This window comes from Vanessa tameamea, chromosome 18 (assembly GCF_037043105.1).
Source record: "Vanessa tameamea isolate UH-Manoa-2023 chromosome 18, ilVanTame1 primary haplotype, whole genome shotgun sequence".
NCBI classification, from domain to species: Eukaryota; Metazoa; Arthropoda; class Insecta; order Lepidoptera; family Nymphalidae; genus Vanessa; species Vanessa tameamea.
The window spans coordinates 4,977,174-4,990,649 of NC_087326.1; the positions used below are offsets into that span (position 1 = coordinate 4,977,174).

Below are 13,476 nucleotides of genomic sequence, written 5' to 3' on the forward strand. Positions count from 1 at the left end.
ACCTACAACTGAAAAAAAGTCAATAAATATTTATTGCTGCCGAGATTTGAGCCAAGGTCGTCTCAATGATTAAACATTATCAGTTGTTACACAAAAAGGGCATTCCTTTACGTCCTTAACTGTCAACTGACACTACTTTTAACTTATCATCTAACAAAATTTAAAGTTAATGCTACCAAAGCATTCACATGTAGTTTCTACCGATAAGAACAAGCACGAAAAAGTAGTTTCAGTTTTGTAATGATTACAGTACAAACATCAGAGACACATTACAATTTGTATACACTATAGCAAGTAAAACGTATAGAAAAAGTCTTGTCTATATTCGTATTATACTATATTTATACATAATATATTATTATATTGGTATTGTCCTAATTTATTAACATAAGAATTAATAACATTAAGTGCTTAAATATATACAAATATGAATTAAAAATAGTTACTGTATAAATCTTGACCGCGTGGAATGGTGGCAAGAACACTAGAATGCTTTTATTATATTGGTATTTGTTATAATTTTTATTTACAGAAGGCCTATATGATTAATATATAAATAAACATTTTAAATAGTTACTGTACAAGCATGATTCCGTTGAATCACAATTAAGATCCTCTGAGCGAAAAATGATTCGTTGTAGTAGTACAATTTTGAGCTTAAACTGTAGCTAATATGGTTTAGTTATTATTATCCATTTTTATAATCATTTGTTTATTGCACAGGTTTGCCTGTTCGGTAGTTTGGCTAATTCTCTGAACGTGGCTGTGCTAACGAGACGGGACCTTGCTGCTGCGCCCATTAACCGCTTGCTGAAATGGTTGGCGGTTGCAGACGTGTTCGTTATGATGGAGTACGTACCATTTGCTGTGTATAGATATTTGGTGAGTATATTTTGGTTCCTTGTCATAATTAAGTTAATAAAAACAAACACTTATGTTTAACACATCAAAAGGGGAATATTTATCTTACGATATGGGTTCTTTATTAAAAGTAATTATATCATTATTGTACCAGATTAAAAAATATATATTTTTATTTTTTTTTTACTTTTATTGTTATATAATCTAAAAAAATGCTCTTTTTCTATAAGATCCATGTGTTTTGATTGCTAAGGGCACAAAGATATAATTTGGAATAAGGAACGAATATTCTCGTCGTTTTTTTTGCTTTTGAGCTGCATGGTTTTCGTATAGTATTATTGTTAAGCGGGCATAAGTTATCCTTTGAAGTCCGAATTAATCAGTGCAGATCAATAAGCCTGTCTTACCTCAGATGTGTGTGTGAGACTGTGATTAGAAATTAATTAAATTATTAAATTTGTTATTTAATATAAATATAATATACAATTGTTAACAAATTTAATAGTGAAGAGGGGAACTTTTAATGAATTTCATCCGTACGAAGTAGGAATGAACGGTTGTATATACTCGTAGTAAGTACGTACGAAAATGTATAATTAAATTTTGTATGAAAAATACTTATAGGATATTGTTATCGATAAAAATCACAGGTTATATTTTTTTACTCTTACTCTGGTTTCCCTTAATATAAATAGCCTTGTAGTCGATGTTAACGCTAGCGAAGGGCTCATGAGCTCGTTTTAGTTGGTTCGACCAAAATTAGTTATTACATTAACACAAATTAAGCACATGAAAATTCAGTGGTGCTTGCCTGCCTCTTAATAAAATTAGTTATACGTAACATAAATTAATTTCTACAATATTATAAACATGATCCTTATTACATGCATAGATTTTAGAGGCTGTGGAGTTCTGTACGATCCCGGCTCAATAGATACAAAGCACTCGTTAGTTAATTACTCAATCACAAATATGAGTATATTGCACGGTTTTCATATTGCTTTTATGATTACATTATAACTATGAAATCGAATATTTAATGGTATCTATATAACCGTTTATAATTATTTGAGATGGAGTAACTTTAATACGATTAAGGCGGGTAAAATAATTGTTTTAATGGTCAAATATATGCACCATTGTGATGCTGTACTATGTTTAATAAATAAATAAATATTAGACAACATCACATACATTACTCTGATCCCAATGTAAGTAGCTAAAGCACTTGTGTTATGGAAAGTCAGAAGTAACGACGGTACCACAAAGACCCAGACCCAAAGACCACATAGAAAACTAATGAACTTTTTCTACATCGACTCGGCCGGGAATCGAACCCGGGACCTCGGAGTGGTGTACCCATGAAAACCGGTGTTTACACTACTCGACCACGGAGGTCGTCGAAATATGTTATATGTTGTCTAATAAAACTTACTATATATTTCTATTTATTTTAGTTTTGTAGCAGACTAACTCTATTGTTAACATAAACATTATTATGTTTTCGAAAGTGATTAACATGTAATTTGTTTATGAATAAGCTTACTTAACTTCGTAACTACCCGACGTTTGTATCACTTTTGATAATAACAATATGTTTAAGATATAAGTATAAGAAATGATTAGAAATTGGTAAATAGAAAAACAAACTCAACTTAATAATAACTATATAGTTGGTCCTTTGGGATGTACACGATCATAAAGTAGTTTGTTCACATGGCTGGTTTAACCATAATCATTGGGGACTGCTTAAAACTTATTTAATATTAAGAACTATTTCAGTAAATTTCACTGAAGTATTTGGAAATTTCTGTATATATATTTTTTAAGAGTTTTTAGAATTACCAAGCAATTTAAAAGAATATTCCTCTCGTATTTGTTCACGATTTCCAATGTTTTTATAGATTTTTTTTTCAGTAACGCATGTTAATACAACAAAAGTTTCAAATTTATTTTTTGTAGAGGCACACCATTGCATCAGCCAATTCGAGAACGTAATAACAAACTCATAGGACAAAGCTTTATACACGGGCGTCATATTCCTCTAATACGACAAATCTATTAACTCTAACAATGCTACTATCGTATGCACCATGAGTATCAAATAGTGTACAATTTTATACAATAGCCGTAATGATCCAATGGTCATATGACGTGAAGTTTAACAGATGATTTAGAGTATAAACCCGGGCAAGCTCCACTAAATTCTACTATACTTAATTTGTATTTATAATTAATCTCGTGATCAGTGAAAGGAGGGAACTGAGCGAACCGAATCTTCGTGAGGGATGATTTGGTGGATGAAAAACTGCCACGTGTATCCACCAACCCGCACTAGGATAGCGTGGTCAAGTAAGCTCTAAACCTGCTCCTCAAAAAGTTGAGGAGCCGGAGGAGGAGAAACTCAGTCGATACTCTTTTTCAACATTTTTAGTAGTGAATTTATGTCAATGTTTTTTTTAAATTATTTATAAATATTTCTTTTCTTATTTTTTTGATAACCTGTATCAATTGACCTATCGTCCATTGCCGGCTTGACGTTGATTTCTGGGACACTGTATATCTACAATGATAGTCATTGTTTTTTCCAAAATTAACATAAAATGTTCTGGTATATGCCCTAAAATTATAAGTTGGAAAATCTGATAAATCTGTAGTAACCATCACAAATATCACCTAAATATCTGCCACGGTTTTACTATTAGGTAATATAATAACCCTTTAATGGTATTGCGGGATGAAATCCAACTTTTGTGGAGGATAATTATGCACTAAATGATATTCAAGATAGACCTCAAGTTAAGAACTCGATCTCCTGTGTTCCGCACGTTTTAGATAGTGCTTACTTTAGTGTAGGAAAAGGTGATCTTGGAAATGATCCACTCAAAGTCGTCAGTGCATGGTGCGCGAGGCCATCCTGGAACTATAGTTCAAATTTATATTTTTATTTATATATTATATAAAACGTATGTATAATTGTAATAGTATTTCTAAAATACTTAGTTTGAAGAGCAAAAGCAACTAATTATTTCATATCATGCACTATTAATAAACAAACTTGATATATAAGCTAGTGCTATTATTATGCTTACCATAAAGGTTTTAGATCTAGATCTACGATAAATCGATCTAATAAAGCCGCTGGACATATTTAAGACAATCATTTAGATACCGTTGTTAATAGTGTAAAAAAGTAAAAAACAAATAAAGTTGATACTTACGATCGATAATTTATCAACGTTAACAGATTTAGACAAGTCCTGCCTAGGTGGTATAATTGTCTTGTCCAATCCATAGTTTACGATCATAGCGGTCAATTTTAAGAGAGACTAACCAACTATGCAGGACTATAATATTGAACAAGTAAACTCTAATTGCTCACCGATGGGGCGGTAAATCCGACACGACCGGGTAGTGTTCAGACGTAGCGCCTTAACTTTCTTTCCAAATCACGTGTGTGTAACCATTCTTAACTTGTAGACTCCGGGCTGTTGTTGATTTTTATTTCCTACAGAAAAACCAATAACTTTTAATCAGGGAGACCTGGGCCGCGGGCTATGCAGCCTTATATAAGCCACTTAACCAGTGAAGCAACTGACGGATTAAGTGGTATTTTATACGCATTCAGTTAATAAATATGCAACTTATATTTTTCGCTACTTACATTTAAATTATATATATAACTTATATTGTTCGCTGGAGTTCGCTACTTTAAATAATAGTTTATGTAGATATATTTTTGAAAATTTCCTTTTAAAATCACGATACTTCAATTTTATTTTTCGTCTACTGTAAATTTATTAAACGAAACGCTGAAACATTTCCAATGCAATGACTTATACTGTATCCGATACAAAGGGTAATCTATCCAATTCGTAAATTTTGGAATACTCTTATTTTATTCTTTTGTCATTCATTTTTAAATACGAGTCCTCTAAAAGGCATTTCTGCATTCATTTTCAATAAAATGATTTTATTTTTTAAACTAGACAGTAACAAAGATACTAAAACCTGTAGTAGACTATTTTAGTCATTTATTTTGACGTAAGAAGTGGGTGTGAGGCGGATTATTGAGTTTCTTTTTTGAATTCGGATTCGAGACGATAAATACGTGTAGGTTTTGATCTCAAGAAATCTTCATTAGCTAATATTAAAGGAGGTATTTTTCTAGTAGTAATCTCAACTAATTATCCGATTCTAAAAATATTTGAACATTATTCCTGAGTCCTATAAATTATATTTATATAAGTTTTTTCATTAATATATATCCTATATAACTGAAGTCTAAGCTAATGCCAAGCCAAGTTTCATTCAGACTCATCAAGCACTTCAGCTAAATCGATATAAAGATAATAAATACTTTTAAACCCTGTGGTTTTAGCCTTTGTATCGATAATAATGCCGCTGGATGAGTACTTTATCAAAAATGGCGCAAGATTAGATTGATTACTTTAATGTGCCCGCGTTATAACCATAACAAAATAACAAAAAATATAAATAACTATTAATATTAATGAGCTTATTGGTAGAACTTTGTGGTAGTCTGTCTGGACCCACTCATCATATATTCAATAGCAGCAGTACTCAGTATTGTTGTGTTCCGGTTTGAATTCAGAATAAACCAGTGAGTCAGTTTAACTACAGGCACAAGGGCCATAACATCTTAGTTTCCAAGGTTGGTGGCGCATTGGTTATGTAAGGAATGGTTAATATTTCTTATAGCGCCTTTGTCTGTGGGCGGTGGTGGCGTTCCTAATATTTCTAATTTATGCTAAATAAAAAATTATGATTCATACATCACATATATATATATGTATGTATACACATTTGATCTATGGAAGCTTGAAATTTTGATTGAATGAGGAAATTCTAATATTATTAATGATTTGTCTAGAAATTATTTAAAACATTTTGGAAGCATCGTCAACATGGAAAGGCTTGTAATAGTTATCACTCTAATGACCGTATAAATTACTAAAACTTGTGACACCATTTTACCATATTGATGCATAAATTGCTTTACTTTCTGCTAAACAAGCTGAGCGAGATGGAGAACGAATGTGCTTATTTCACTGGAGATGCTACTTTAAGGGTTAAGGAGATTCCTATCGCCAACTAACTTTCGTCTTAGAACAAGAAAGCGGAAACGCTGTGGAAAGAGGGCCCTACAAGACATTCATGTGATTTCCCCACCAACTCTGACGAAATAATTGTCTGAACGTAACAAGGAGGAACGACCTAAAACTCCGAATGAAAGTGTATAAATTTCCTTTTATGTTAATATTATTTAATACATATTAGTTTATATGATATAAATCTTTGTTACGTTTCATATCTTCATAGGAGAAATCATGCAACTCAATTGGATATCAAATCTGCTCGATCGATTCAGGTAAAATTTCACCCACCCCATCTATTGTCTTGTAACCAGAACGAAATTCTGTTTACAATATAATAGATCTAGAATACTCAATTCGTTACCGTGCATGCCATAATTATAGCTTCTTTATAAATGATCATTTTGTAACGATATATTTTTCATGTATTTTCAATTAAGTTTCAAATTATAATTTGATATCTTTGTCCTCCAGATATTACCAGGGCAACGTGAAATGCCGTACAAGTGGGCAGCCTATTTGCTTTTCCATATGCACTTCGCTCAGATATTCCACACAGCATCGATATGCCTCACACTCTCTTTAGCAGTTTGGAGATACATCGCGATCAAGTAAGTCAAATCAATTAATCAATCTTACGATGTCATTCATAGCCTAAATTGAGTTGTTTTAAACATTGATCTAATCATATACTGAATTTTCTTCTTTCAATTATTATAAAAAAAAACTTTTATTTTCATGGCAAAGAAACAATGATAACATTTTGAATGTAAATTCTTGGCTAATTTTAAGCTACGTGGTCGATCCGATCAGACTCAAAAGCATTTTGTCATACATCGTCCATCCGATCAGGGACCTGTTCGAAAAGCAATTTTTGAGCTTTTAGTAATATATGTCAATTTATTTTTCATTCGTACTGATAATTTTATGATAAACTAAAAATGTTTATTTTGAACCCAGTATATATCATTTATGGAAATCTCAATGCAAACTTCCTATCTGAAACACACCATTCAGTATAAATAACGTAAACATTTCGATTTACGTTGTTACAATTACATAATGTACAAACGTCAGAACCTTTTATTGAGAAAATACAAAACTGTAAGCATTGTAGAAATAGCCTTTTCTATAAACGAAACTGTTTTACGAACTTTTATTAAAATTCATCCGTTTGCATGCAACTGAATTTTTAAAAATTTCCATACAACTGATTTAGCTGATATATTGCACGAACTTTTTATTAATTTCATTAAGTTAATTTAAACTCTATATACATAAATAAAATCAAAATAGTTTAGTATCTATATCTTTATATTTGTCAAACAATTTTCTTTCAGTTTAATACTAACACTAGTAATAAATAATCCTTTATTCAAAAAAAAGTTAATTTAACTTAATAATATTGTTGTTCTATATAGTTCAGATCGAAATGTATTACATTTTAAATACTTTATTTTTTGTCTTTAATTGTTCGTAGTAAAAGATAGTTATAATATATAAATAAAAAAATTTAAAGAGTAAATTAATATAATAAAAAAATAATTTGTTTAAATAAGTCGACCTCCTAGAGTATGTACATACGCAAGGAATAATAAATAAAAAAAAATAAATAATAATATTCAGACTTTTCTAGTATTTTCTTTATTAAGATCTCGTTCCGCACCACTCTACTACAAATTGACTATTTATTTGTTATATATATTATAGATAATTATTTTAACGACAATTTCCTTCCTCGCACACGCACAAAATTGATTGTCAAAACAAATATTATGGCACATGAACACATGATCTTCGGCTTAGATACATTCTACGTACTCAGCTGTATTAGCTTTATCAGTATTCTCAGTATAATCCACACTATAATTAATTGGCCACAGGTATTCGGACAGAAACCACGTTCTCTGCACCGAGAGACGTTGCAGCACGGCCATACTGAGCAGCTTCATTCTACCGCCCATCCTTTGTATTCCTACGTTTATGGTGAGCAAAATTTTACATTTATACTAATATTATAAATGCGAATGTAACTCTGCCTGTCTGTCTATTGGTCTTTCACGGCAAAACCGTAAACCGTGAACTGAATTTGATGGAAGTTGCTATGAAGAAAGTTTGACCGCCAAGGAAGGATTAGGGTATTTTTTTGCTTAACACCTGACGAACAATCCCTAAAACGCGAGCGTAGCCGCGGGGGACAACTAGTCTATAATATAACCTATATTTATAGGAATGTTTGTTGATATATTTGTACTAAATTTATTAATCAACGGCTATTGCCTTCGACACTGTTTAACTGATAAAGAAAATTCGGCAATTTTTTTTATTAATGTAGAGTTTTATTTACTTTTTGTAAAAGGAGAACTATTAATAATATTATATAATTCGAATTTCTACTGTGGCAACAAAAAAACAAAGAAGCTCTCGACCTCACACGGTGGGTACTATTAGTAAAGTGTAAATTCAAATATCCATTGAGTAGCATTGATTGATAGTCGAAGACTATATGTAAATGTAAACAATTGTTTCCGACAATATATACTTAGATCTAGTGGCGTAGCTATCGTAGGGCCAGGTGGTGCAATGCATTAGGCCCCGGAGCTCAGGGGGGCCTCCAACCTAACCTTTGAAAAGAACAGCCAACTCCTGTAGCTACAAAATCTAAGATAAGCAAGGTCGACTGCTTCTCGACAAGATGTTTTTTTCCTATCTTTAATTTTGTAGGGTAATATAAGTTCAAGAGGGGATGAGGGCCCAATTCTTTTCCTATGCACCGGGGCCCTTGCTCACCTACCTACTCCACTGCCTAGACCTGATAATAATCGTCGAAAGAAACTCACATAGACACGTTTGTCAATTTCTTGTTATAGTGTTCATATTTCAACTTACAACTATTTTACACAAAAATATATGTACAATTGGGTTTTTTAATGCGATAGATTTATTGAATATACATATAATTAAATACTGTTTGTCATTTTGCATTAAACGCTATCTCCGCCTGAACGAAGATTTCTATTGCTTAATTAATGCACCGTGTCACTCACTACACAACTTTATTTGCAAATCCTTTGAGACAACAAAATATTATGTATATAATCTTTTTATTCACGGCAAATTTATTTATGGGCTATACACTAAATTATAATGGAAATTTATTAAAAATAAATACAATCTTTAACAGGTTAATTTTGAAAAAGTTAAAGTCTTAGAGTTCTTAACCCTTTATCAATAGGCTATTTGAGTGGTTTTTAAAATCCATTTTATATTATTTAGTAGAGGTAAAGGTCCCAGAAAAAGTTGTGTTTTTTAATTCTAGTACATTTACATGTACATTTGCTGAAAAGTATCAAATTAAAAATTCCATATTTAAATAGCGCGCGAAAACGCTACTTTGACAATATGGCGCAGCAATGGGGTCGGTGACGTCACTTGCCTGTATTGTAATCTGTGGCACATATAATCCACATACAGTAGGAAAACGAGGTTAACAAGCAAGTGACGTCATCATAAACCCGACCAATCAGGAGCGTTATGTGTCACGTGACAACTGTTTAAAAAAATGCAGTTTTATTTATGGATTTTCGAATAAATTAATTATTATTTTCAACTTTCGTTAATAAATAACCAAGTTTAAACTCATAGTATATACTGATTACAATAAATGACACTTTATTTTTCGCATTGTCAAATAGCCTATTGTGGATATTTTTGAGATATAAATATTAAAAGATATTTTTTCTTATAAAATAAGTATCAAGTTACTGGTCTAGTTGCTATCTAGGAAGACGCAATTAGCGTCTTCATTCATTATCTTCGTTCATAATGTTTATGGGAGCGACACTAAGTAATATAATATATTTTAGTAAGAAAAATAACTTAATGTTATTTTAAGTAACTAAACCAATATTTCTTGCGGTTATGGACATATTTTAATAAGTATATTTATGGTTTATTTAATACATTTATTAATTTTGGAAATAAGTGATATTATTACATTTTTTAAATTAAAAAAACAATACTAAAACTTTAGGCAATAATAGTTTTCAATTTAAGTAATAACAATAGTCCTTATTTAAGACTTTTTCGTTTGTTATTTTTATTAAATTCTCATAGTTCTCATACTATAAGATACAAGAATCGATGATTTAATTCGCATCTTAAGGTAACATTTCCTTATACGGTATCAAAAATATTGCAAAATTAAGGTACGTTATAATATTACCTTTATAGTTTGTAATGTTCCATTGAAATGCACATAATACTATACACGCTCTATTTGAGAAGTCTTTTGATTTATAAAAGGCTTTCGTACATAGTCGTATTGTAGACTGTGCAAAGATATACATGTTATAAACCACTGGTCTATTTGACTGTTGACCTAAGGGCAGAGGCCTCGCTAAATGGTTTCCGTTATTCCCTGCCCTGCCTTTATCCTTGTTTTGCAACCGTAACGAATTCATCATCCCATCTCTAATATTGTCGTCCTCGTTCTGTCATTTGTTCCATTGGTAACTATGATATTGTTATATTGGTTTTTTTTCTTCACCTCTTAATGTATCCATTCATTTCTATTCCAGACCATTTAATCTTGATTCGTTCAATTGTTTTCTTTATCTCTTGTACCGTTGTTAATTACACACGTCTTCTGTGTTTGTCTTTTAGTTTTATTCTTATACCTGCGATTCTCCTTTCAATTGCACTCTGATATCTTTGTAATTTTTAAGGTCATTTTGTGTTAGCGACCAAGTTTGTTATCTGTAATCGAGTACATGTTTCAATCTGTACTAATTATGTAACTTGCCAGTATATAAAAAAGAAATAAAACGAAAAACATAAATAAAATATACATATGTTCCAGATTAAATGAGAGCAAAACGCTGTTGTGTGTGTTGCCTGATGTAAAAATTGAAATTTATATCTGACTATTTTTCATAGTTTTCTTTAACATTGTTATTTTCGCGATTTAAATTTAATTTCAATCAACTCCGTAATTTCATCATACTTGGAATAAAATATTATTCGATGCTTACCATATTTCTGAACGTGTATGAGGTATAAGTATCGACGATTTGTTTCGCTTCTTAAGATAAAATTTCCTTATACAGTATCTAAAATATTGCGAGACTAATATATATTATTATACTACCTTTATCGTTTGAGATATTCCATTGAATTGTCTGGCAAATAATACTTTATAAGCGCTATTTGAGAAGCATTTTCAATTATAAAAGGCTTTCAAGGTCGTATTGTATTGTTATATCACTGGAAAATCTCAACGAATGTGATATACTTAGATAGAGATAAGATAATTATTATTTTTATTATTTTGTCTACATTGTATGTGAGAATATTACTACTTAATTTGTTACTGGTGATCAAAGGGTTTGCTTCTTAAAAAAAAGACTAATAAATCACCTACCTACGTCGTAAGAATAGATTATAGACATATTTTATTTCTTGTTATAGAATATAATAATTCAGGACATGATAGTAAATTTGAATAATATATATATATATATATACTTTTTTTTAAATATCGAGTGTGTTTTTCTTTTTTATGTCACTTAAAAAAACAGATTTATACATTTTTTTCAATTGATTACACACAATTTCCTTAATGTTCTACAACTCTTTATATTTTATTTACTCGATGCTGTATGTAATAAAAATAAAATGGTACCATTAATATGGAAACGATTCCGATAAACATCTAGTCGCTATAAAACTGTATTTTTATATTTTCACTGTCCAAAGTATTAGAAAACATAATAAAACTGACTAACGACCAATAAATGTTTTATAAATTGAACAATTGACAAGCCTTAACTTGAAGTTATGTGCACCGTAAATAATTAATATTTTCTATTTTATTTTGTGCAGGTATTCGATATCCACACAGCTGTCGTGCTCGAACCGAATGGACCCATGGTTCTGTACCACGTAGATTCGGATGAAGAAGGTCAGCTGTATCAGATAAACTTCTGGGTACACGCAGTGGTTATAAAGCTATTACCTTGCTTTATACTAACAGTGATTAGCTTGTGGTTGATAAGAGAAGTATACAGCGCAAATGAACACCAGAAAAAGATTCGAGTTTACAACACCTGTCCTACAAACGACAAGTTATTAAAACGTCAATGCAAAGGAGACAAAAGAACAAATCGAACGACGAAGATGTTAGTAGCTGTATTGCTATTATTTCTGGTGACAGAACTGCCGCAAGGAATTTTGGGCCTTCTGAGTGGAGCATTAGGTCGATGTTTCTTTAAGCGATGCTACGATTTGTTCGGCGAGCTAATGGACGCGCTGGCATTGCTGAATGGAGCTATTAATTTCGTGCTGTACTGTTCCATGTCAAGACAGTTTCGGATGACATTTAGACAGATGATGTGGCGAGCGCATCTTCATCGGTGGCCGCCACCGCAAGCTTCTCATTCGGATGGTTTGAATACGTATGTATAAGTACGATTTCATATTTTTCAATTGTGGAAAATTAATATTATTTCAATTATTTTTCTCAAATAGAAGCCTTGATATAAATTTGATCATGATTATTACATATAAAATAACGTAAAATTAAAAATAATATGATATATATATTTTCTTTGTATATTGAAACGATTGAAGCAGTAAATTACCTCACCTTAAAGTTTAAATCGAACACGAAATACGAAAAAGTCAAATCAAATCATTTGTTTCTGTTTCTTTACAAAAGCGGTAGAGCGGTAAAGCGGTAAATTTTGTTTTCAAAATAAGATCAACCGAATTGAAAACCTACTTTTTCATAGTCGGCGTAGTACATTTTAGTGTGTCGACTTTTTTTCCTTTTTTAAGGAAAAGCTTAAGTTAAGACAATAGTCGAAATGTTTGTCCTTACCTACCTACGCCTGTCGAAAGGTTTGTCGTTACCGGTGTAAAAGTCTTCAAGACTTTTCAGGTAGACGACAAACGTTGAGCAATAGACTAAGAATATTTCAAATTATATTTTATAATTTTGTTACAGAGCAAAAACATCGGTTCCTTGAAACAGGAGGACACAAGAGAGGCAGGCCTATGTTTTACAACAATTTGTATGAAAAAAAAAACATAGACATAAATTCTTGTTACTTCAAATTTAAATTAAAGTAAAGTGGGTTTAGAATATGAATTAAATATGTAATTAATTGTTTAAGGCAAAAATGTTGAGTGTTTATATTTATTATAGAATAAGGCGAATTTGAATCTAGTCATAGATCTTAATTATGTCTAAGTACAAAATACTAAATAAATGTGTTTTTAATGTAAATATCCATTTCCTATACTAAAAATCTGGCCCGTAACTATATTATCAAAATGGAAAAGTTTATTGAACCAACGAACGAATCCTTTGATTGTAAATATCCCAGTTCACATATAAATTTATATATATACATTAGTGTGGGAGCATTAGTCATACTTGTTAAATAACCAACGTTAACAAAATTGTGAGGCATCACACTTATGGCCACAACAATTT

General features: G+C 31.0%; 1 protein-coding gene across 1 annotated transcript in view; it reads left to right on the forward strand.

The window, feature by feature from the left end:
• LOC113399412 (G-protein coupled receptor dmsr-1-like) overlaps positions 1-13,083 on the forward strand; it is a 46,860-nt gene extending 33,777 nt beyond the window's left edge. Inside the window, exons 3-7 of the mRNA XM_026638547.2 lie at positions 724-882; positions 6,453-6,589; positions 7,862-7,964; positions 11,862-12,433; positions 12,985-13,083. Of these exons, the coding sequence (XP_026494332.2) occupies positions 724-882; positions 6,453-6,589; positions 7,862-7,964; positions 11,862-12,433; positions 12,985-13,006 (993 nt within the window). The 3' untranslated portion in view covers positions 13,007-13,083. The remainder of the gene's footprint in view (positions 1-723; positions 883-6,452; positions 6,590-7,861; positions 7,965-11,861; positions 12,434-12,984) is intronic.
• The last annotated feature ends 393 nt before the right edge of the window (positions 13,084-13,476 follow it).